Source organism: Felis catus, chromosome C2 (assembly GCF_018350175.1).
Source record: "Felis catus isolate Fca126 chromosome C2, F.catus_Fca126_mat1.0, whole genome shotgun sequence".
Lineage (NCBI taxonomy): Eukaryota > Metazoa > Chordata > Mammalia > Carnivora > Felidae > Felis > Felis catus.
This window is the reverse complement of record NC_058376.1, coordinates 62,268,895-62,295,348: the sequence shown is the minus strand read 5'-3', so window position 1 is coordinate 62,295,348 and position 26,454 is coordinate 62,268,895. Positions and strand designations below refer to the sequence as shown.

Sequence of the window (26,454 nt, the reverse complement as noted above, 5' to 3'; positions counted from 1 at the left end):
AAGAGAGGATTTGAACAGAGAAAACTTTGAAATATCATTAATATTCTTAAGAGAAAATATTGTAGATTGAAAAGAGGTCTTGAAAATTTAAAATGTGCGGTTAGAAAGGAAAACTCACTAGATATGTTGACAATAAAAACTGAGAAAATCTCTTAAGAAGTGGAGGCAAAAGACAAAAAAAAAGATGGCAGACAAAAGGAAAAAAAAAAAAAGATTGTATTATAGGAAAAGTCTAGGAGACCTACCATCCAAATGATAGTAATCATAAACAAAGAAAGTTGAAATAAAGGAAGTGAGGAAATCATTAATGAAATAGTTCAGTAAAATCTTCCTGAAGTGAAAAATACGAATTTCAACCTGGGTTGAAATGATTAAAAGCACATGGAAAATAGATCCACCATAAGGCACCGTATCTTGAAATTTCAGAACCCTGGGACAAACACAGGAACTAGTACACATCCCAGTGGGAAAAAAGAATGGAAAAGTAAGTCACATTCAAATGATCAGATATCAGGAGATTTGGGACTTCTTAATAGCAAAACTGGAGGTTAGAATTCAGTGGAAAACATATTCAAAATTTGGGAGGAAATTTATTTCCAATCTAGCATTCTATATTTAACAAATGATGTTTTTTTGTTGTTTTTTTTTACCCTTACACTTGGTTGAAAGACATCAAATTCATCAAATAATTTACATGTCATACATCTTAATCAAGAAATTACTAAAGGCTGTGTTACAACAAAATTACTAAATAAATAGAAAAAGAGAAAGATATGAACTGGAGACAATAGGAGACTGTAGCCAGAACAGAGGCAAAGAGAAAGAACAGAATTGTAGCTCCGTAAGAAATGTAGGAAGAAAACAGTTGAGAGGGGACCAGATTCTATTCCAAGCTCCCCGCTTACTAGCTAAGATTCCTTATGCGATGTAATTGACCTATTTGTGATTCACTTTCCTTCTTTTGTAAAATGGGGATAGAGTACCTACCTTATGCAGATTGTTGTGAGAATTTAGACTAATAATATATATTTGAGCAATGCCTGGTGCAGAACGAATGTTCAGCAAATATAGGCCTTTACCATTTATTATTCAGGCCCGTCCTTGCTTTGTCCCCCATTCAGTCTCTATTAAAAGTCACATAAAAAGGAGTGCCTGGGTGGCTGAGTCAGTTAAGCATCTGACTCTTGGTTTTAACTCAGGTCATGATCTCATGGCTCATGAGTTCAAGCCCTGCATTGGGCTCTGTGCTGACAGCATGAAGCTTGCATGGGATTCTGTTTCCCTGTCTCTCTCTGTCCTTCCCCGGCTTGCTCTCTACATCTTGCTCTCTCGAGAATAAATAAATAGACATTTTTGAAAAGTAACATAAATATATTGGCTTATTTTAAGGAAAAAAAATCAGTTCTTCCCCCAAATGCATGCTACATTGTTCCCATTTTATCAGGCCATAAAATCTGAGCTAGACTAAAGATTCCATTTAAAGTGTTTCCAAAAACCTTTAAAACCTGCAAACAATTATAAAGATATGAATAATAAGCAAGACAATTCCTTCCACTTCATAAAATACTATTGAAAAGCATCTACATTTGCAAGTTATCCTGGATACTAAAAATGGGGATACTCGACTGTTAACCCAGTGGCATAAAATAAAACAAAATGTAATACCATGTAGGGACTCTGCACCCTGCTGGCATAATAACAAAACCAGACAAAGAATGCCAAATTCCTAACTTTATGACCCACATGGAGGGATGTTCCAAAGCATATGCAGATCATCGGAGTCTGAAATCTACCTGAGGGGTTCACTTTCTGTATTTTCATTGTGTGACTTATTTGGTGGATATATTAAGATAATAAATGTTGATAGCATTACTGTTAATGTTTTGTAAAAGCAAAGTTACTGTTTCTTTTAAATATGTGAGTGTAAAAAGTGTCACTACTGCTTTATTAAGTGTCTGATTTTATTACATCGCAGGATTTCATTATGCCCAGGGATCTCAGGTTTTCTGATAGCAGACCCTAAGGCACCAGAAAAAAATGTAGTTCTGGAATGCATATATTTTGTGAAATAAGGGATAATATAATGAACACATTCACAACCAAATAGGAATAACAACTTCCCTTTCTACCTTCATCCTACCATCGCATGCACTGTCCAGGATTGCTCTGGGCACTGCTCCCAGCCCATGTTTCCAAAGAGCAACCCAGCACAGAGAACACTGTGACAGATTCAAAAAACAAAAGGCACCAGACAATTTACAATTATGTTATTCAGACTGTTGCAGTAAGAAGGAAGGAAGCATGGGGTTTAAGGGCAGGGAGTTATCAGACTCTTATGGAATCATGAGGAAGGATGGGGATGAGTCTTACCTCCTATTATGTGAGGGCACTGGGGTTCTTTGCAGCTAGCCATTTCCAGGAACACAGAGCGGGGAGATTTTCTAACCATTCCTGCTTTCCCGGAATGCAGGCTTTAGATAAAGTTCTTTTTTCCCCACGTGGTCTGGTACTATTTCCTTTCTTCCCATTCAGAATGTCAGCTTACTGAATTCTATCTCAATCAGTGTTTTCCTCAGTGTGGACATTTTTGGGAACCTCCTTCCTCATTGTGCTTTGTATCTTGCAATCATTGACCCCCTTGATTCATTTTAAAAAATGTCTCACATCTCATCTTTCTCCATTCCATTTTTGTGGCTAGTAAATAAAAGCAATAGTAATGATAAAAACAACAATGACAATATCCACAGTTATTTAGTAACAATTATCGATCATTTTCCACATGCCAGGTGCTATTCTAAGGTCTTTACATGTAGTGATTTATTAAACCCAAAAATAATCCAGTGAAGAAACAGAGACTTAGAGACGTGACATAATTTGCCTAGATTATTACATCTGATGTGTGGTACAGCTGAGATTTGATCTTCTTCAGTCAGCCTGCTCCAATTACACTAGTCTAACGTCAGAATCCCACAGCACAAAGCAACAAATGCACGTGGGGACACAGCCCAGTGTTAGAATCACTTACAAATCCTGAGAGTCTTAGTGAGGGAGGGTCTTTGTGGCTTAGGGAAACAACTTCCCCAACTAAGGTGTATTTTACTGAGTATAGTGAGTTAACATTACAGTCTAGTCTCAGACCTGACATATTACACAGATATTCATGTTGGTTGTCCCAGAATTTCTGTTCTCTGGGAACACTGTCTAGAACTACTACTAAGTAGGTGAGAGGAAATTATATTATTCAACGATTAGCACATACTACTTGTCTAATACAATCATTTTTAAAAGCAGCGTTCAGGGGTGCCTGAGTGGCTCAGTAGGTTAAGCATCTGACTTTTGCTCAGGTCATGATCTCATGATTCACAAGTTTGAGGCCCGCATAGGGCTCTGCACTAACAGCTCAGAGCCTTGAGCCTGCTTCAGATTCTGTGTCTTCCTCTCTCTCTGGCCCTCCCCTGCTCATGCTCTGTCTCTCTCTCTCTCTCTCAAAAATAAATTTAAAAAATTAAATTTAAAAAACTGTAAAAAGAATATGTTACTTGAATTAACTATGAGTAAATACAACACATTGCAAATGCCTGTTATTAAAATGGCCTAGTGTGGGCTACAAGAGAAATGAAGATCTCAATATTGGTGTAGATATTGTGGGGTGAATTAGCTTAGGAGGTTGAAAGAAGATTCCCTGGAGAGACAGCACAGTTAGCTCCTCTGATAGTTCTCTTTTCAAAGCAAACTCTTTCCTATCTTCCTTCTCCAAGTACAATTACCAGGAGTTCCTGAACCTACCTTGTACATTCTACCAGATCCTGTGATTCCAACTGCAGATTCCTGGGCTGGTTTAGACGTTGAAAAAACAAAACAAAACACAAGATATTATAAGCTATGGATCAAAAGATCTATCTATAAATACTAAAAGGTTGAGTAAAGATTGTAACATTTAACTATTAAATGAATGACTATTTTATAGGATGTGAGCCATTCTAGTTCCTAAACTTTTTATTAGTTTTCTTGTCATAGTCATTTGGAAGCTCATGCCCATCCCCATACCTCTCCTTTGAGTTCTAAGGGAAGGATGTACTGGCTGTTTTAGACCATGTAGTCAGGCTGAATTCTGTTCTCTCCCATTCTGCCCTTCATCATATATTTGAGCCTATTTGTGAAGGTGCACACACCTGCATACTGTCTATCACTAAAGAAGTGATTGGTTTTGATCGGCTGTAGACCCAGGATCCACATTTTTGAGGGGTGTCCCTCTCCTGACCTTCAACTCCCTTGTTAAAAACATCTGCAGAGCTCCAATTTCTCTGGCATAGCTATTCAGTATCCCAGGTTAAAATGTAACTTTCTGTTTTGTAATCCAGGTAGAAAGTCTTATCTTTGCAAGAAAGCAGGCCTCATCTAGAGCACATGGCTTCCGTCCAGGTAAATCCCACTGAGTAATTATCTTTCACATAGTGGAGGCGAAGCTGTCTTTTACACTCCAAACCCTTCTATTCCTCTCCCCATCCTTGCCTTTGAAAATTCAGTGTAGGTAGCAGAAGCAGAGGGGCTTTCCCGTGTTGCCAACGTGTTGCCAGAGTTCACTTGATTTTTCAAAACATCCTTTACTGAGACCACCTCAACCTCACTGAAAGCACATTTTAAAATAGGTAGCCAATAATCCCCCTCATTAGAAGACTCCTATTAGAAGAAGAGTAAAAAGGGAATGAATGTCATTACCCAAATTAATTGATAAATTATCAGAATTAATGAAACAGAATAAATTAATAACAGTCTTACAAATCTGTGCAAATAACATACTTCACAAATTTTTCATAACCTATGACAAAAAAGTGAGTGTGAAAGGGAGAGAAGGAAGGAAAAGAGAAAGGACTGTATTACTTTTGTGAAGATCTGTTTTTACAAAGGGTGTTACAGGCTGAACTTTCAAAGTTGGGACATTTTGAAATCAGTATTTATTAAGTGATTCTAAATAAGCTCTTTGGACACTCTAATGGCATTGATGAAAATGAAGAATTTACTCCCGTGTCAGTGTAAATTCATGAACCCACATGTGTCAAGAATTGCTTTTTGTTAGGCACCAGTCAGAGGGAGTAAACTTCGTATGGATCAAAGGAAGACACTATGTAACTGTTTCTCAGCCACAGTGCCTGATTGCCTTCACACAGCCCACAGCCAGCTGGCCTCCAGTCAGCTCCCAAACTCTTTCTATTGAGAAGATGTGCCTGGCAGTCTGAGACTGCATGAGAAGCTGGAAGTTCTTTGTAGCAGTTGGTACAGTCACAACGTGCTTCAACAGTGGCTAGAAGAGTCTCAAAGGACTGGCTGGCATCATTTATTTCCTTATCTTATACTGTGTATCACCAGCTATGGCAAAAAAAGGGGAAAAAATATCTAGGCAAACTGTAAAATACCTCTTACAGTAGCCAAGAGCCCAGTAAATGTCTTCAACATGCTAACGATCCCACCCTCCAAACTTTCAAAAGGCTTTCAGAGAGTTGATGGCTCTCCTAGGTTTGTGCGTGTTGATCCTCAAGGCCCAGACGTGCACTGTTTAGAATTCTGGAGTCTGCTGTGAAAGCACCTGGGATAACCAAGCAACAGCTGTAATTCTAAGCTTCCACTTCAGCTGTGGTGTGTTTCAGGAGGATGGCAAGTAAAAGTGCATTAAGTCAAGTATCATTCTCGCCTATAGCATCTTCTTCTTGCTTTTCATCTGACACTGAGAAGGAGTGGTATAGCCATGAGGTCTTTTGGGGAGATTTTGGCATGCCCTCACACCCAGCATCGCCAACTGGAGAGGTAGGGTGAATAGGTTTAGTATTTTAAAGTACCATGAAAGAGTTAATTGTGTCTTCCGATTTTAGAGAAGTTTGCCCTACTTCACTTGTGTATGGTCTGCAAAGGATCACCCTGCAACAAACATGTTTTCTACAACGCCTTTGTCCTGTGCCACTCTGGTATCTGATCTTCTACACTATTTAAAAATGAAGGATTTAGGCAAAAATAATATAATAGAAAGGGTTAGCAGCTCATGTAAAATTCTTAATGTCTTCTAATCTTACATGTAAAATAATACTTGATATTCCTACATGATGCATAAAGATTGGGTGAACTATATGGGAAAGAAACACAAGCAGGTCTCATTTGCTTTTTGTTCTTGGCTTGTTGATTTTTTTTTTTAACATTGCCTCAGGCAAATTTGCATCTGGTATTAGCCTCCCAGAAACAAACTTTACTACACTGTGGAGAATGCTCTCCACTTATTTGTTGCTTGGGGCTAAAAGGCTGAGCTGTTTTGCATTGAATATGTATCTTTTGATCTTGCTTTATTTTCCTCTTGCTATTTTGTTGCTGCTAAGAGCTGGTGATTAGGAGAAATCCCTAAGTGAAAACTGCCAAAGGGGTTTGAAATGATGAGATTGGACTCAGTGGACAGTGCTCACAATGAGTTCTGTGGGGGCCACAGGGGCCCTATGTAGAACTCAGTGATTGGGAAAGAAAATCAGCTTAGGCTCACTTAGAGAAAGCATCTCCTTAATGAACAGTATATTCTTTGCTCTTTTGTGCTCTGATTCTGGCCTCTAAGTGCAGATTTTTCTTAAATTCCTATTTTGTTACCCTCAATCACAGTATTCTGTGATTCAGGTGTTATACAGAGGTAGAATAGTGCACAGGAAATTGTATATTTGAAATTTCCTTCATTGTTAGAGAATTTTTTTATTGAATGCCCGCAGATTTTTATGTGCTCAAATCATTTCTGAACTGATATACTTAAAGAAATTAGGGACTCTGACTTCCTTAATTTTGTACTTTAACAAAGGTATAATTTTAATGTGAAGCATCATGTGACATGGTAGTAGGTCTTGTCTAGAGAAAAGAATGTTCACAAAGATTAAGGGATTCATATTACTTAAGAGCAAAAGTTAAAGACATATAAATAAGCCTTTTTCTTTGATTCATGGTCTCAGTTTGTGAAGAGGATGGCAGAAAATAAATGGAAGGAGCGGAAATGACACATAAAAAATGAACAAAAATATATGATTTATACCATGTCTATTAAATCACTGTATTCTAGACTCAAGCCAGAATAAATATACTGATTAATACTTAATAATTAGTAGAAAAATATATATATTCCACTTCTGAATAAGGCCATCCACACCACGATTCCTGAAGATTGAATACAAGGTCATATCTTGAGCTATAGTAATTCCTTTAATAGAATTCTTTGGGAGAATACCTTGATTGAGGGTAACAGAATAGGAACTCTAAGAAATCTTTCCTTCGAGGACAATAAAAAGCAAGATATAAATCATTAAAAAACATTGTGTTAATGCATATACTTTTCTCATCCTGTATTTTGGGGAAGTTTTTCATGATCCTCATGACTGTAGACTGCCATCCAGAAAGAAAAGATTATATCATGTAATAATCAGAGAAAAGAAGTGTACAAAATTTACTGATATTAAAGACTGGAGATAGTTTTATCTCGAATATCTAGAGTGTCCAATATTGACTGGAAGCCTCTAGAAAGTCTAAATTCAGTAGCTTCCCAGACAACAAAGTATAAGTGAAGAAAATTTCACTTTATCTACCTCTTTATCGCCCTTCTTGGTTGTTTTCTTGGTCATATTATTATCTTTTTTTAAGTTTATTTATTTATTCTGAGAGAGAGAGAGAGAGAGAGAGAGAGAGAGACGATGGGGGGGGGGGAGCGGGTGGAGGGGCAGAGAAAGAGGGAAAGAGAGAATCCCAAGCAGGCTCCATACTGTCAGCATGGAGCCTCATGCGGGACTTGAACTCATGAACCTGTGAGATCATGACCTGAGCTGAAATCAACAGTCATTTGCTTAACCAACTGAGCCACCCAGGCATCATGGTCATATTATTATTTTGAAATAAAAAATAATTGCTAATTTCACAGTGAAATATAGTGGGGAATGAAAAATTTTAAAAAGTTTTTTAGATCAAACTGGCCTATTTCACTAGAGATGAACAGTGAAATTATTGGGTATGACTTAGTCACAGACCCTCCATAAGTTCACAAAGATTAGGTTATGTTGTCCTTGGTGTGACATCTAAATATTAATAAAAAAATATTAATTTCTATCTGTAAATATGAACCTCTAGGGCAGGAGACACCAGTAAGATAATATCAAGGATAGTATTCAAGTCCACTAGACAAGAAAAGGGGCAATGGTGAATTTGAAAACATCTTATGTTTTCACCATACAGCATATTTTTAGAAATTCTTTGAGTTAAGTTTCCACTGCATATTGTATTTCTTTTTTAAAAAATTTGTTTTTACATATATATTAGAGTGCATCATAGATACATTCTTAAAAAGATAGTATCATCTCTTCTAGGCAGAAAGAGACAGAGAAAATGATAGCAACAAGTGAAGGAAAATAAAATGGTTGGGTTAGAAAAGACAAAAGGGTCTTCTGCCACACTCCTCTTTTGAAACCATTGAGAATAGTAAGACTCTTCTACCTTCAAGATTGTATTTGGAAGCAGAAATCTCTAAGAATTTGAAATGAAAAGAGAAAGACTCTTACATATTCACTCATCCATTGAACAATTATTAAGGAATTTTGTGTCAGGCATTTTGTGATGCAATAGAGACCCAAAGATGGAGAAGATATGGTTGTCCTTCATTTTTAAAATAGTGATGAGACGGAAAAAGAATTAAAATGCTAGGGCAATCAAGGAAGCAACTACAGAATTAGAGCATGCATCACAAGGGAAAGCATACCTGAGATGGATTGTGTAGTAAGTAGGAAATTGCCAAATGAAAGAATAAAGTTCCTAGCAGAGACGGAGTTGTAATGTCAAGAGATCAAGCTCAAAAGGTAGGTTGCACTGACATAGATTATACTAATCTATTTGAACTGTGAAAAGTAAAAAGACCAAGTGCATTGAAATAAGAGGATTACATGATCAGCTTCATGTATGTTCTGTATAAAGGATGAATTTTGTAACTGTTAGCGAGGGATGAAATATCGGAAGTCAGAATACCAGTTAGTTATCAGAGGCTATTACACTAGCTAGGAGCAGTATTGACAACAGATGAGAAGATCCCAAACAATGATAGTGATAGTATGGATGGAGACTAGGAGTCAATCTTTGGGGGGGAAATGTAAAAATATATTTGATTATATAAATTGCATGGAGCAGAAGGCAGCAAGGATGCCTCTGTGGCTACTAGTTTGGATTAATAGATGGATTATGATCCCATTAACTGAAACTGGAGGTTTAGTAAGAGGAAAATAATAAGATGGAAGATGAGTTTGGTTCAAAATAAGCTGAATTTAAGGTGCCTTCAGATATCTATATGGAAGAGCTGAGTATGCTGTTTTAGATACCAAAATGATGAAATATAATTAAAGCAAAAACAAACAACAATAAACAACAAATGAAATGTATGAAGACAACTCTGTGAAGCAAGGAGAGAAGAGAAATACAATCCTGGAGGTGAGTGGAGAAAGAGGAGCAGATTATGGATATTAAGAAACGGTAGGAGTTAGGATGACAGACAAGAAAATGAAGAATGAGTAGCATATAGTGTTGAAAGCTATACAGAGATTAAGTAGGACAAATACTTAAAAAATAAATACATGGGATTTGGCTATGAATGGATTACCAACATCCTTCTAAAAGTGGTCTTAATTGAGCCAGGTGGAGGTGACTTGTCCTTAGGGGAGAGTGGACATTAGTCAATGTAATATTGACTACTACTATCAACATTATGATTAATAACATAACACTAACATTATGTTGACTGTTAATTAGTCCCTGCCATTCTTGCTGCTACTCAGATCCAGTTCCTGAGCACATATAGAGATTTCAACAGAGTACCTGGTGCCATGTCAATAGATCTTGACCATAAATGGTAGTGTAAGTAATCCAGAAGAAATAGAAGAATGATTTCAAAACAATGTCTTATTAATCTTCACTTAGATTTAGCTCTTCCTCTCTCTCTCTCTCTCTTTCTCTCTCTCTCTCTCTCCCTGTCGTATCATTTAACAGCCATATTTTGAGAGTCACTGTGAGAGAACATGCCTCTTTTGTAATACACTCTCAAAGGTAGAATGCCCTAGGGACAGAGAGGGGTGGGAAAATGAAATACAGAGTCTCTCAGGCTGTAGAGATGGTGCTTTTGAATCATGTGACTCTTCCTAGAACTCAGTGTGTGACCTTCACCTTGAAATAGCTGCGTGTCTCTCTAACTGAGGCTGGCTGTGAAATTTTAGAATTAAATTACGTGGTGGAAGTTGTAGTACCAAAGGTAATGGCCTTTAACTTCCTCTGTCTCCCAAGTCCAGACACCAGTTACTTCCTGTCCCTCCAGCCCCCTCCCAGGTCAGGGCTCTATGTAGTTTGGGGATTGCAGTGTCAGGTACCAATCTCCAGTTGGAGTAGGCTGAGTTCATTACAGTATTTCACAGATGGATTTTCATCTCAAATTCATCAAGCCTTGCCTTCATGCCCATTTTCTCAGTAACTTCTGAAGCTATTTTTAATGACTTGAGCCCTAGTCCCATTCACATCCTGATTGTTATTATGGTCAAGACGGGCCTTCAAGGAAAGGTTTAGGTGAGGGGGGAAAATGATGTGAAGAGAAAGGAGAAAAGCCCTAAGAATTTGACATTACACAAGGATGAAGACCTTCTTACATCATTGTCCTTCAAAAGAAAGTCCTGAGGTGGGGGGGGGGGGGGTTGGCAAAGTACTTTTGGAGTTAGGAAACAAAGGAGTCAAGGTGGGGTAGAATGTGGGTGATGGCAAAGCAAACGATGAAGTAAGAAAAAGCCCAATGATTATAATTCTCCATGTGAGAACTGTCCGTGTGATTTATAAGCATTCATCAGTGATCTATTGGCTTCTTGTCAGTGGGGGGAGGGGACTACTATATTTCCTTCAGCTAAGATGGATCTGTTTGATAATATGTGCTCCTTCAATTTGCAGCTACCAGAAGCCCCTATTTCACATCTGTATCCACAAAGTACATTTAAAAAAATAGACCTCTTTTGCTCTTTATTTTCATCTGCCTTAATTTCTTTTACCTCTACCCATAAAGGCAAACTAGACAGCAGAGCCCTTTTCTTAACCCACTGAGCACCCAGGTGCCCCTGCAGAGCTCTTTCCTAATGGTAGCTCTGATAGACAGTCCCAATACTTACATATTTACTTATGTACTTACTGTGTGTTAACTCTGTTATATCATACATGCTGTATTTATTAATTGCCATGTCTTAGAGGGCATAATTTGATCCAAATTATATCTAAATGCATGTAATGAGGAATCGTATTATAACGTGGTTCTGCTCCAGTGATAACATTTACATAATGCTGTGTATGATAAGACTATAAAGTAAGGGGCTGGGTTTTCAAGTAAGACTTATGGAAAATAGTCTCCTGACTTTACAGCCATGTCTCATGCAATAGAATATTCATCCTAACTGCATTATAATTTATTATGAGCACTTTTATTTCCCTCTACTGCTAGAACGAGATAAAGAGTAAACTCTGCAAACTATAGAGCACATTTTTTACTTCTAGAAGTTAGCATACATTTGATATTTACTTTGTAATGATTCACAAGGTAACAAAATTTTCTTTAATTAGCTGTGCAATTGTTTTTAATTGCATAGCGAGTAAAAATTTTAGCTAGAATTCTGAGCCAGGATTCTGAGACTAATTTTATTCTTTCAAAGGTATACCTAAAGGTAGCTTTATTTGCCCCTTCTAAATGAGAGGGGTTTTTCAGAAATAACAGAGACGCATAGCAAGAATCCAAACAAAAGCAAAATTTAAGATTGCTTCTCATCCTCACTCAACCAAGTAGTGAGGAAAGAGGAGAATCTGTAGTTTAAAAGAGAGGAAAGAGTTATAGATGCATGTACTTCAGCTAGAGGATAATTGCCAGTCACATACTGAGAAGAAGAAAAGATAAGCCTTGTTCTTGCAACCTGAGGGTTTATAAAGCGTAGACAGTGACTCATTCAGTCCAAGAGGAACCCCAATTCTGCCAAGCAGATTGTAGCAGATCACAATGTACAGCATGGACCAGTTGTTATCCTCTGTCCAGGCTGCCCTCGGCTCTAACTGGATCTGATAGAAAGTGCTGAGGCATTTAAGACCTAAGCTGCCTGTGCACAGGTGTTCCAAAAAACAAAAACAAAAACAAAACAAAACAAAAACCTTACAAGTGTTCACAGATGGCATTAGTATCTCGATTTACAGTGTTGTACCATAATCATACTGCATCATCTTGCTTTTAATTTAACACCTGTGGGTTTTAGGGGACCAACTACTGACTAGAGAGACCAGAGGGGTGTCAGATGCAAGAGAATCCAGGCCTGTAAAAGGAGTTTGCCCCAGAAATACCTGTTAATAAGCAAGGAATTGGATTAAACCGTTTCTGGAGGTTGCTGGATTTCGCCTAACAATGGGATTTATGCAGAATGAAATGCCCAAAATTCAAATTATGAAATGTGATGGGGAAAAGGTTTTATTAGGCTCTCCCAAAGCTTCCTGGGTATTCTAAATACTTTAGTCCGTTTAATAATCACAATTATATGAGAAGATAGTCCTTTTCCTTGTTTTACTGAAGAAACATATGGAAGCTCTTTGTTAATAGTGAACCCTTTCAGGGCCAGACACTGCTCTGTATATTTAAAATTCACGCATTTAAACATTACAACTACCCATTGAAGTAGAAAATTTTATAGTCTTCACTGTACAGATGAAGAAACTCAGGCACAGAGAAGGTCAGCAAATATCCTGAGAGTACAGAGCAAGGATCTGATGGAGCTAGAGTGAATGCAGAGCAGGAAGCTGGCTCTAGCTCCTCAGCCTGAACCCGTAAATATGCCCAGTGCTGCCTTTCCTCCACTAGGTAACTTGCAGAAGCTGCTAAACTATGGAACCCATGACTTTTCCATTTCACTACTGACAAGGAAATGGAGAATCTCGAATTATGGTGCAATTAAGAAAATCATGATTTATTTTCTAAACCAATGGAGACTCTGGAAAGAACCTAGAAGAGTTATTTTCAACCACTTATAAACGTTCCTGAGATTGATCCTAGCTGTGACTGAGATAGAACTCAGTTCTGCCCTGGCCTTAGCCTCAATTCTGACCACTTTTTAAAATTTCTATCTTCTGGGACACCTGGGTGGCTCAGTTGGTTGAGTGTCCAACTTTGGCTCAGGTCATGATCTCACAGCTCATGAGTTCAAGCCCTGAGTCAGACTCTGTGCTGACAGCTCAGAGCCTGGAGCCTCCTTCGGATTCTGTGTCTCCCTCTCTCTCTCTGCCCCTAACCCATTCTCATTCTGTCTCTGTCTCTCTCAAAAATAAAGAAACGTTAATTTTTTTTCTTAATTTCTATCTTACTGTTTTCCATTCATTTCTTCTGTGTGAATGGAGAGATGACACAATTGATGTGAAAACAAGAGGAACACAGACTGTCCTAGAATTGCCAGTTTGCTGAGATAGACTCAGAACTTAATTTGGTGGTTGATTTCTGCTCTTTCTCTACTTGCTTTCCTCACCTGTACCACCTGCATGGGTATGGGTTAATGCTTCTTAAAGAAAATGAACCTGAAGATATAGCAATACATGCATTATATATATGCTTATCTAAGGATGCATGTATGACTGGACAAGTGCTCACTACTGATAGTAAGAGATAAAAAGCATGTCTAGGGAGGACTTTTCATTGCTTTAGAAATGACAGACAGACTGTCCTGGCTTTATGATTTGCCATTGTGGATTCTTTTTTGCTCTTACAGGTGATGAATCATTCTAGTAGATAGTAACCCAAACACAGAGAGGGTGCTTTGTCAACATAGCAAATGCAAATAACTGGTGCAAATTGAATATTTAAAGAATTACATGATTGATCAGAAAGCCTGGGTAATAATATATTTAGTGGGTGTCATCAGACTCTCTGAAGAGATAAACTTTTTGAATGGTCTAGGGATATCGATGGTTTTCCTTTATAGCCACTGCTATGTATAACTATTTTCTTCTTATCTACCATACTCTCATCATGATAGAATATGAATATGACCATAGAAATTATTTTATATCTTATAAAAGATGTAAATCATGTACATCATGATTTATGTACGTCCACGTACAATCACTTCATTTTATTCATGGAACTACCCTAAGAGTAGTTCTAGGGGGTTGGGTCAAGTATCATTAGCTTTATTTTACTTATGGAAAACTAAGATACAAAAAGGGTAGATGAATTACCTGTGTTCTGAAAGTGAGAACTAAAATCAGTTATCCTACAGGAACTAAACAGTATACCTTTTACCCTAACATTCCAACAGAAGTGTAAAGATTCCTAAATCATCATGACAGTAATAGATTCACTTGAATCTGGTTCCTGTGGTTTGCTGCCTCTCTGTTCTTACCCACTCTGGAATATATGTTGCTACTTGTCTGTGTGTGTTCATATGCATGGGTGCATGCAGGCACTTGTACGTGAATGTGTGCAACGTAGCTAGGGTGAGGAGAGATTATCATACCATGTAGATACTCTGTTGGTGATAACTGGACTAAAATTCAGTAGGAATCTAGAAGAATAAATTATTATCAAACTAAGATCAGTTTCTGGTCCAAGAGGATCAAAACTAAGGGAGCATATATGCATAAGAACAAGAGAATGAGGGGTGCCTGGGTGGCTCAGTCAGTTAAGCGTCCGACTTCGGCTAAGGTCATGATCTTGCAGTTTGCGGGTTCAATCCCCACATTGGGCTCTGTGCTGACTGCATGGAGCCTGAAGCCTGCTTCAGATTCTGTGTCTCCTCTCTCTCTACCCCTCCTTCACTCATGGTCTGTCTCTCTTTGTCTCTTTCTCAAAAATAAATAAACATTTTTTAAAAATGAACAAGAGATTGAGGCCAAGAGCGTAGGTGGGGTTAAAAGCCAGAAATCAAGTCTAGAAGGAGGTCTAAGAGATGGAGCAAGGCAGCGAAAGAGCTGATGCTACTTGCTACAGACAAGACTAGCAGGTGCACCTAAGGGTCAGCATGAATCCCCGCAATAATCTTAATTTCTGAGTTTAATCTCAGAACATGGTAATGAAGCAGAGATGACCCAAAATGGTTAATAATTTAAAAATATTTAAATTTGGGGCGCCTGGGTGGCTCAGTCGGTTGGGCGTCCGACTTCGGCTCAGGTCATGATCTCGCGGTCCGTGAGTTCGAGCCCCGCGTGGGATTCTGTGTTGACTGCTCAGAGCCTGGAGCCTGTTTCGGATTCTGTGTCTCCCTCTCTCTGACCCTCCCCCGTTCATGCTCTGTCTCTGTCTGTCTCAAAAATAAATAAACGTTAAAAAAAATTAAATAAATAAAAAATAAAAAATAAAAATATTTAAATTTGTTAACTAATTTGGCATATATTGTTTTTAATGTATTTGCATAGTGTTCCTGGAATTCCTTATACTTAAAATAATATGATAAATTCAGACTAAGAACTTCTGACTCCAGAGAGCCTACATTATTCCATCCTTTGCAATTCTTGATTTCACACACTCATGCTGGGAATGGACAACTTTAGGTCTTATTCCAAGAATATTTCCTTCTACATTTCATGATAGTGTGGTGGATTCAGTAAGGATATTGTTTGTAGGGTTAAGTTTATTCAGGAAACAGCATCAAATTAAAGGGCCAGCACATTGTTGAAGACTTCTTTCCCATCCACATCTTGAGTCATTACATGTCTTACATGTCATGTAAGGGAGACTCACAAATGTGAAAAATGATAAAAGTTAATTAAAAAGTAGCTTTCCAATTAATAAAGGTTAATAATTTCCTTAAATCTCAAATTGCCCCAATTGAGTTGATTCTTCCTTATCTGTTCTGGATGTTACAAACCCATTTATGTAGAGAAAAAAAGAAAAAGACTAAGGTTAAATGATTTCTTCAGCATTAAATTAGGAAGCAACCAGGTTTTAGCTTCCCCATTCACCATCATTTGTGTACAGATCTTCCTTGACTCATGGTGTGGTTACCTCCCAGTAAACCCAACATAAGTTGAAAATATCTTAAATCAAAAGTGCCTCACCTACCGAACATCTTACCTAGCCTATCCTACCTTAAGTGTACTCAAAACACTCACATTAGCCTACAGTTGGGCAAATTCACCTAACACAATGCCTATTTTATAATAAAGTATTGAATGTCTTATATAATATATTGAATGCTGTACCAAAAATGAAAAACTGATTGGTTGTAAGCATATCGGTTGTCCACCCTCGTGATGGCATGGCTGATTAGGAGCTACAGCTCACTGCCACTGCCCTGCATCTTGAGAAAGTAACTGACCATATATCAGTAGCTGGGGATAAGATTTATATTCAATATTCAAAGTATGATTTCCACTAAAAGTGTATTGCTTTCACACTGTTGTAAAGTCAAGAAATTTTAAGTCAAAGCATTGTAATCTGGGGACTGTCTGTGCAAGATTATCTTGATGTATAATTATGGTACTAAAGTAACACAGTGGGGTGCCTGGGTGGCTCAGTCGGTTGAGCGCCCGACCTCGGCTCAGGTCACGATCTAGCAGTTTGTGAGTTCGAGCCCCGCAGTCGGGCTCTGTACTGACAGCCCAGACCCTGGATCCTGCTTCAGATTCTGTGTCTCCCTCTCTCTCTGCCCCTTCCCCACTCATGCCCTGTCTCTCTCTGTCTCTCAAAAATGAATAAACGCTAAAAAATATATATAAAGTAATACAGCAAAGGGGCATGTTTCATTTACTACTAACTTATAACCACAGCATGACTAGACTTCATTGTGGTGTTTCTGTCATGAGCATGACTTACGATTCAGGGAATTTGCTGGTGGCAGTTAAGTGTCTATAAATTAAGATGCATATGCTTATGAAAAAAACACCATTACACTGTAGACGTTTGCCATATGCTACCAGATACTTAAACCAAGAGACTATGGTCTAACTCAGGGTTTGTCTGCTTCAGACCTGTAGACATTTGGGGTATCTTTATTGTGGAGGTTGTCCTTTATCTTGGAGGATCTTTAGCAGCATCCTTAGCCTCTACCCACTCAATGCCACTAGCATTGCCACTTCAGGTTGTGACAACCAAAAATAATCTCCAGATTATTTCCAAATATCATCTGCAAGCAAGATTTACCCCCACTTGAAAACCACTAATCTCACTGTTCTTTCTTAATTTTTAAAATAAATCTCTTACCTATCCAGTTCCACTGCCCTGATCCTTACAATTAAGTATGAGGATCAATAACTGGTAAAAGATTGAGAAAATGTTCTCACTTGTGATCAACGGATAAATACAAGATTATATTCTTCAGAAAGAAAGGAACGTTTGGATAAATTCTAATGGTAAATTGGTACATTTTTAGCAGTAATGTTTGTTAAATATGAATAGATGTGCCTAGAGGCAATTGAACAGGCTTAAAATCTGGTAGATCTGTATCACTTATATCATGGATATACTGTCAGTAAATATGCTATTAAGAAATCTATTGCTACAGATTGAATTTAGCATTTCTTTTCTGCCTCCAATTATAGTCATCGTTTTAGAAGCAGGCTTATACAGTATGAGTAGAGCTGTCGATGTACCTGTTTGTATAAACGTACATAATATGCTTGGTATAAAGTGTTTGCAGAGATCCGATGCTTGAGGTTTTTATGGGTGCATTGATTTTTTGTGACAGTTTTATGGCTGCAGATATACGGAACGAGGAACATAAAAATGTGTTTGTTTGCCCTTCCTGTAATTTTTTCAAAGCTGATTTAAAAAACAAAAATCACAGGCCCATAGGTAAGGTAAGTAACCCACGTGGTATTTGCAGATTCATGGTTAAAGTAGGCAAGCCAGTAAACATTTATCTACTGCTTTATGTTTCTTTTTACTTTTTCACATGTGACATAGAGTATGTAATTCCCAGGGATGATGTTTCTTCATAATGGAAACACTGAGCATACACTTTTCTGTCCTTCACTTTTATGTTAATACCACACTCAATAATTCTCTGTAAATTTCCCTTTGTATCTGATACTTTAAAAAAAGATATTTTGAGAGGGGTGGGAGAGAGAGAGAGACAGAGAGAGAGAATTCCTAGCAGGCTCCACGCGTTCAGTGCAGAGCTCATTGCAAAACTCAATTCCACAAACTGTGAGGTCATGATCTGATCTGAAATCAAGAGTCTGACACAACTGAGTCTGACCGACTGAGCCACTCAGGCACCCCTGTATCTGATACTTTTAACTATTTCTTAAGAAATGTTGGGGCGCCTGGGTGGCGCAGTCGGTTAAGCGTCCGACTTCAGCCAGGTCACGATCTCGTGGTCCGTGAGTTCGAGCCCCGCGTCGGGCTCTGGGCTGATGGCTCGGAGCCTGGAGCCTGTTTCAGATTCTGTGCCTCCCTCTCTCTCTGCCCCTCCCCCGTTCATGCTCTGTCTCTCTCTGTCCCAAAAATAAATAAACGTTGAAAAAAAAAATTTAAAAAAAAAAAAAAAAAAAAGAAATGTTAAAATAATTACCAATTCATCTGCACTTCTTAGATAATTAATAAATATTTGATACTTGTTAAATACCAGTTTGTTAAATTCAGTTTATTTATTCTACATTTCAGTGAGCGCCTCCCTTGCACATGGTGGGTGTATGCTGTTAGGTCCCTTGAGAGCTCCATAGGTGAATTCAGGAGGGTCACTGTCATTAATAAGCATACAAGGAAAGATAAATGCAAATAATTCTAATGCAATGTGGAGTACAGTGAGGTCATAAAAAGAGCCAAATAAAAGGATGGGATACTAATAATAGAAGATTTCCTAGAGAGATGTATTATATCCCCATGTTCTCAGTTGCCTGCCAAAAAAATCCCACCTGAAGTGGAGGGACATTCTCTGCCCTCTTTCCTTGGCACCAACACCCACTCTTTTAAAGGAGCAGTCCTTTCTAAATCCTGGAATGATTTGCAGCATTGTAAACTCCTGGAAGAAACACTCTATTAAATCTAAACAATACATAACACGTATAGATTTTTAAAATACATCTCTTCACACGTTTCCAGCTGTAGCCATGGCTGATTTTGAAGATAAAGTCATTAGGTATCCATTTCTGAACTAGATTATCTGGTATTGAAACAGCATTCTAGGTGGGCCGGGGTGCGGGTGGGGGGGGGTAACTCATTATTATGTCATGATGGCATGGCATGAGAATTCTCATTTACTCTAGAGGAATGCCTAATGCACAGCTAAGCCAACTCACTTCCTATATGGGAGCACATGGTGCTTGCTGGCCAGTCAGTGCATGCTGGGAACGTGGGTCTGCATTAAATTGGCACTTAACCATTTTTGAATAACTAGGTGCTCTGTGACTACTGTGTGTCACTAGTTATTTTCACTGAACAAAGATAAGTTCTACATGTTGAGATTATTTTGACTTTTTCAGTCTTTTCCTTGTGCACTTCTTATGGTTTGAAATAGTTACCACCTTAAATCAAAATATTAAAATTTTGAAAAGTTAAATTGGTTCTGAAACTATTATGTTTGCCGTTTTTCAGTATGAAAGTTTTGTAATGTTGTAAAAAGATTATTTTCTACTTTAGAAGAGTCAATAGATTTACTTTGAAACCACTGGCTACATTAAAAAAAAAAAAACCTTAAATATCTGGAGGAGTCATTTACCTTTTAAAAATACTACATTGGGAAGTCGGGGAGCTCTTGAAGATGGCGGCTTAGGAGGACGCTGGGCTCACCGCGCGTCCTGCTGATCACTTAGATTCCACCTACACCTCCCTAAATAACCCAGAAAACCGCCAGAGGATTAGCAGAACAGAGTCGCCGGAGCCAAACGCAGGCGAGAGGCCCACGGAAGAGGGTAGGAAGGGCGGCCAGGCAGTGCGCGCTCCACGGACTGGCGGGAGGGAGCCGGGGCGGAGGGGCGGCTCGCCGGCCAAGCAGAGCCCCCGAGTCTGGCTGGCAAAAGCGGAGGGGCCTGACGGACTGTGTTCCCACAACAAGTGCGACTTAGCCTCTGGGAGGTCATAAGTTAACAGCTCTGCTCGGAAAGCGGGAAGGCTGGAGGACAAAGGGAGGGAGAGCTGCTGAGCCCCCTGACCACAGAGCTCAGTTTGGTGGGGAACAAAGGCGCTCGCCAGCGCCATCTCCCCCGCCCATCCCCTAGCCAAAATCCCAAAGAGAACCAGTTCCTTCCAGGGAACTTGCTCGCTCCGCGCAAACACCCAACTCTGTGCTTCTGTGGAGCCAAACCTCCGGCAGCGGATCTGACTCCCTCCCGCTGCCACAGGGCCCCTCCTGAAGTGGATCACCTAAGGAGAAGTGATCTAAGCCTGCCCCTCCTGCCCGTGTGCACCTTGCCTACCCACCCCAGCTAATAGGCCAGATCCCCAGCATCACAAGCCTGGCAGTGTGCAAGTAGCCCAGATGGGCCACACCACCCCTCAGTGAATCCCGCCCCTGGGAGAGGGGAAGAGAAGGCACACACCAGTCTGACTGTGGCCCCAGCGGTGGGCTGGGGGCAGACATCAGGTCTGACTGCGGCCCCGCCCACCAACTCCAGTTATACACCACAACACAGGGGAAGTGCCCTGCAGGTCCTCACCACGCCAGGGACTATCCAAAATAACCAAGCGGAAGAATTCCCCTCAGAAGAATCTCCAGGAAATAACAACAGCTAATGAGCTGATCAAAAAGGATTTAAATAATATAACAGAAAGTGAATTTAGAATAATAGTCATAAAATTAATCACTGGGCTTGAAAACAGTATACAGGACAGCAGAGAATCTCTTGCTACAGAGATCAAGGGACTAAGGAACAGTCACGAGGAGCTGAAAAACGCTTTCAACGAAATGCATAACAAAATGGAAACCACCACAGCTCGGCTTGAAGAGGCAGAGGAGAGAATAGGTGAACTAGAAGATAAAGTTATGGAAAAAGAGGAAGCTGAGAAAAAGAGAGATAAAAAAATCCAGGAGTATGAGGGGAAAATTAGAGAACTAAGTGATACACTAAAAAGAAATAATATACGCATAATTGGTATCCCAGAGGAGGAAGAGAGAGGGAAAGGTGCTGAAGGGGTACTTGAAGAAATAATAGCTGAGAACTTCCCTGAACTGGGGAAGGAAAAAGGCATTGAAATCCAAGAGGCCCAGAGAACTCCCTTCAGACGTAACTTGAATCGATCTTCTGCACAACATATCATAGTGAAACTGGCAAAATACAAGGATAAAGAGAAAATTCTGAAAGCAGCAAGGGGTAAACGTGCCCTCACATATAAAGGGAGACCTATAAGACTCGTGACTGATCTCTCTTTTGAAACTTGGCAGGCCAGAAAGAATTGGCACGAGATTTTCAGGGTGCTAGACAGAAAAAATATGCAGCCAAGAATCCTTTACCCAGCAAGTCTGTCATTTAGAATAGAAGGAGAGATAAAGGTCTTCCCAAACAAACAAAAACTGAAGGAATTTGTCACCACTAAACCAGCCCTACAAGAGATCCTAAGGGGGACCCTGTGAGATAAAAATACTACCTTGTTGGGAAACCTGACTGGCTCAGGGAATGGAGCATATGACTCTTGCTTGACCTCAGGGTTGTGAGTTCAAGCTCCCCATTGGGTGTGGAGCTTACTTAAAATAAAAATTAAAAACAAATACTACATAGCCAAGATGTACATTAGTATCTTGGGTAACCATACTAAGTTAGTAAAAAGTGTGAGTGTATATATGTGTGTATATATACATATATGTGTGTGTGTTTATTTGTAAGTAAAAGGTAAATTTTAAAAATAAATGTAGGGGCGCCTGGGTGGCGCAGTCGGTTAAACATCCGACTTCAGCCAGGTCATGATCTCACGGTCCGTGAGTTCGAGCCCCGCATCAGGCTGTGGGCTGATGGCTCGGAGCCTGGAGCCTGCTTCTGATTCTGTGTCTCCCTCTCTCTCTGCCCCTCCCCCATTCATGCTCTGTCTCTCTCTGTCCCAAAAATAAATAAAAAACGTTGGAAAAAAAATTTTTAAATAAATAAATAAATAAATAAATAAATGTAAGAAGAAACATAATGTAAAAATAAGACGTTATATAGATTGTCATAGCAAATTTTCATATAATGTATTGTCTTGGTAGATGCACTTTTATGGGTCTGGCAATTTTGCTGAAATAGTCAATTACTTCTTTAGGTAAGATAGTTCTGAACATTGTCAGAGAATAGTTTGGAATAATGACCTATGTGATAATTTTAACTTTCCCATGGATAAAAATTGCTAAAATGTCCAGAGGACCCTAAACACCTGTCTTAGAAACTCTACCTTGTGCTCATAAGGAAATTTGTTCAATTCATTTGTTGACGCCGTAGGGTTTGGGAGAGGGAAGTGTAAAAGAGGTAATCGTCTGTCCTCCTCCCTGTGCGTGTGATGCTGTCACTTTAACAAGAGGCATTTATCAATACCTAAGATTACATAACATAAATTTTTGGAAGCACCTAAATGAATAGGGCAAAGTATCTATCTTTAATTGATTTGTAGGCCATATCTATGTAAAATATGTTGTATAGTCTTTTTTTTTTCCAAATTGAACATATTAGGGCCATATTTGGGGCTAGACATTATTCAGAGTAACTCCCTATGATGTAGCATATCTGTTTCCTGGTGTGTTGAGCTGCCTAGATGAGAAAAGTGCAAGGAGGTTCATGATAAAGGTTTAAAATGCATTTACAGAGGTCAATTTCCATTCTTCTCAGTAGAAAAGAAGAACACAGTAAATCCATATCAATAACTTCGTTTATGATATAGAAATGCAGCAAAGCAGCCTATTAACTCATAAATGATTCTCATTTAAGAAGTGCCACAAATACCATGAAGGACAGAGAAATGATGACACAAAATAGTAGAACAGGAAAAGTTCAATCAGGTCTGGAAAGAAGCATCAAGCATCCATGAAGTTAGCTTTGTACTCCATTATGGAGAAATTCTAAATTATCAAGCACATATAATTAATCCCAACAATATCTTCATGGCAGAGAGACCCATATTGGGTAACAGAGATACCAAATGATGATTTCATCTACTTATGTTTATGAAAATAAATAAATGCAGAAGAAAAGAGACACCTGCGTATCATGGAATTCAAGTCATTAAATAAAATTCTCGTGTTAAATAAAATATTAAGTTCTTTTGAACGATAGGTGAGGTATTTTAAAAGGATTCGGCATTTCTGCTTTTAAGGAAGATGGGTTGGCCTCTGTATAGCTACTGTAGACAGCCTGTAGATAAGGCATTAATTTCCTATCTATGTATAGGTACAGAATCTCTACAACTGGCTCTTTTGACCTAAGAGAAAACCTGGATTGGACTCAGTTTGGAAAATACAGAACATGGTATTTTAATTGTTCTGCTGTCATGCTCCTGGCTTCTTCTCTATCCCTCATGCCTCAGAGTGCTGAGCAGATGGCTCTACAGTTGTGAACAGGGTCTGGGACAATCTCCCTGTGGGGCAGATATAAATCTTGCCAAAGGGATACAGAGAGAAGTTTGTTGCTCAATTTTTCCATTTCCTGATTCTTGCTGAAATTGAAGGGGAAAACTATATTCCCCATGAAGCATTTAAAAAAAAATTTTTTTAATGTTTATTTATTTTTGAGAGAGAGAAAGAGAGAGACAAAGACAGAGTGTGAGCTGGGGAAGGGTCAGAGAGAGGGAGACACAGAATCCGAAGTGGGCTCCAGGCTCTGAGCTGTCAGCACAGAGCCCGACTTGGGGCTCGAACTCACAAGCCACGAGATCATGACCTGGGGTGAAGTCAGATGCCCAACCAACTGAGCCACCCAGGTGCCCCTCCCCATGAAGCATTTACCCCTTCTCAATGGAGAATCCATTGATTCTCCAGATTCTTTGCCTCTTTCTTGAAAGTTTCAGAAAGAGATCCTGTTAGGCTTTTAAAATAAGTATTTATTAAAATAAACATTTTCCTCTTCACCTTTCATAGAATAGGAACCACGGAACTGGTTTATTCATCTCCCATAAAATATTGAACTCATTCTGATGTGTCGGAAATGCTGGTAGCAAGCTGTTTTGCCAGCAGACAACCTGCTGCCCTCAGCAGCTGGAACCAGACATAGGCAAGAAGATGCTAGCTTTGATTTCCCTGACACAATACCTTTCTTCTTACCTTTGGACCTGTTCACACACTTCTCACTCCTGGGAGAGGGCATTCCAAACTTATAAGAATCCAAAGCAAATTCTGAAATCTAGTCTAGTTTCTATAGCAGTGGGGCATGATTTGAATCTACCATCACACTCTTGTGGAAATTTAGGAAATACTTATGAAAGAATTCATACAATTCAAAACTCAGGAAATGTGCCACATTATCACTTGTCAAATTCTCAGTTACTAAAACAGATGGAGTTTTGCGTGAATGACCTTCTCTTAGACAAGAAGAAGAAAATCCAGTGGGAAGTCAATACCTATCTAAATTTATTTGCCTGCATTTTTCATACTGATTGTTTATGGCTAAACTGAGTCTAATATAATTACATCCATCCACTGAATGGTAAGTAGATCTTAGGATAAATAGTGACAATACATAGGACTCTAAGAAATGGCATGGCAATAATTCATCCTGTATATAATTATTGTTCTTCATTGGTCTTGTTGAAGGCAATGTGGAGAATGAATGCAGATGCAGGTATGGCTAAGTTTCTAATGTTGTTATTCTGCTCTACCAGGTGTGTTGTAGAAGACAAGAACTCAAAGGTGGCCTGGTTGAACCGTTCTGGCATCATTTTTGCTGGGCATGACAAATGGTCTCTGGACCCTCGGGTTGAGCTGGAGAAACGCCATTCTCTGGAATACAGCCTCCGAATCCAGAAGGTGGATGTCTATGATGAGGGCTCCTATACTTGCTCGGTTCAGACACAGCATGAGCCCAAGACCTCCCAAGTTTACTTGATCGTGCAAGGTAAGAAAAGGTGGGATAGGTAGGTGGTAAGGGAGTGGTGAGAGAAAAAAAAATTAACATGATGTATAAAATATTTGCAAAACCCTTTCTGAGAAAACCTTTCACATGCATTTTTTTGCTTAAGTATTTTTTTTGCTAAAAGGATAGATTTAAAATGAAATGACTAAGGAGAAAGAGGAATCTTGCCACTGTGAGCCAGTACTCTTGGTAAGAATATTTTCTCCTAGCCCTGAGTATAAAAGCACATAGCAAAGGCCATAGCTGTTGAAATAATTTGGAACAAAGTAACAAGAACACAGACAATGCTTACAACCATGTGAAGTCCACTTCATCAACTTTTAGGTTCTGGATGACTCTTGCTGAAGGCTTGGTTTTTATCTTCAGCATAAAGAATATTACTAATTATCTGTTCTTGTGATAGTAAGTATAATTTGGAAATAAAAATTTCAAGGGGCCTGATATCCTCTCAGCTGGCCAGCTTTCTTTGTAATTTATATCTCCATTTAATGGTAAGTTATTTGTGAGCAAATCTAATGACAAGGATTTGCAAAGTTATTGGGGACAATCTGCTTCTAGATTGGGGTTTCTAAGGGCACATCTGAGTCATGGTTTTATAGGACAAAAACCCTAAGTGGCATATGCATGCCCCCAAACTATAGCTCTCATGGGTCCCTTTCTCATAATTGCAGAATGAGAACAAAGCTGATCAGCTGCACAGTTTTATTGCAAGAGAAGTCAAACCACTAGCAGTTCCAATCCATCTATCAGAAAAGATCTAAGCACTAACAAATATTAGGGCTGTGTTCATGTATTCTTGATTTACAATTTTATGTAAATTTAATGCAAATTAGGCATGGCCCTAGGGCTCCTGTCAGGATTCCAGTGCAGTCAGTGGTGTGGGAAAGTTTGACTGTAGCTTCTATTAATGTGTTATGGAATTGATTATTGCAGCGTTTAAATTATTGCTCTCCCAACTCCTCTGATTAATAGATTGAAACTGGAGTAAAATACATCAGAGACTGCCTGGTCCAGAGGTGGTTTAGTCATGTGACCTCTATCTTGGTCCATTTGCGATGGCTGACAGCTTCATTTTATTGCTTGTAAAAAGCATGTCTACGGACTTGCAAAGTTCCCATCATAGTCAAAGCATAGAATGTTTTCCTCGTGGTTTAGTACAGAGTGCTCGAGCTCCATAACATGGTACATCAGGGCTTGGATCTCAGGCAGCCCATTTAAACGTGTAAACATAACCAGAGATGTGTAAATACGTAAATGGGTTAATTTACCAGCTCCCTCAAAACCACAAGCACACATATATTCTCTCTCTGTGTCTCTCTGTCTCTGTCTTTCTGACTCTTTCTCTCATGCACACACACACACCTGCCTCAAAATAAAACAAGTTCTACCATATGCAATGGCAGATGAAGCCTAGATACCTAGTTTTATGGCCAGCTCCATATTACATTATGAGATTCC

At 39.0% G+C, this 26,454-nt stretch overlaps 1 protein-coding gene across 5 annotated transcripts in view; it reads left to right on the top strand.

The window, feature by feature from the left end:
- LSAMP (limbic system associated membrane protein) overlaps positions 1 to 26,454 on the top strand; it is a 655,616-nt gene that overhangs the window by 321,526 nt on the left and 307,636 nt on the right. For all 5 annotated transcript variants that reach the window (XM_006936060.5, XM_003991647.6, XM_023260151.2 and 2 more), the window contains exon 2: positions 24,746 to 24,978. In XM_006936060.5, coding sequence (XP_006936122.2) covers positions 24,746 to 24,978 — 233 coding nt within the window. The remainder of the gene's footprint in view (positions 1 to 24,745; positions 24,979 to 26,454) is intronic.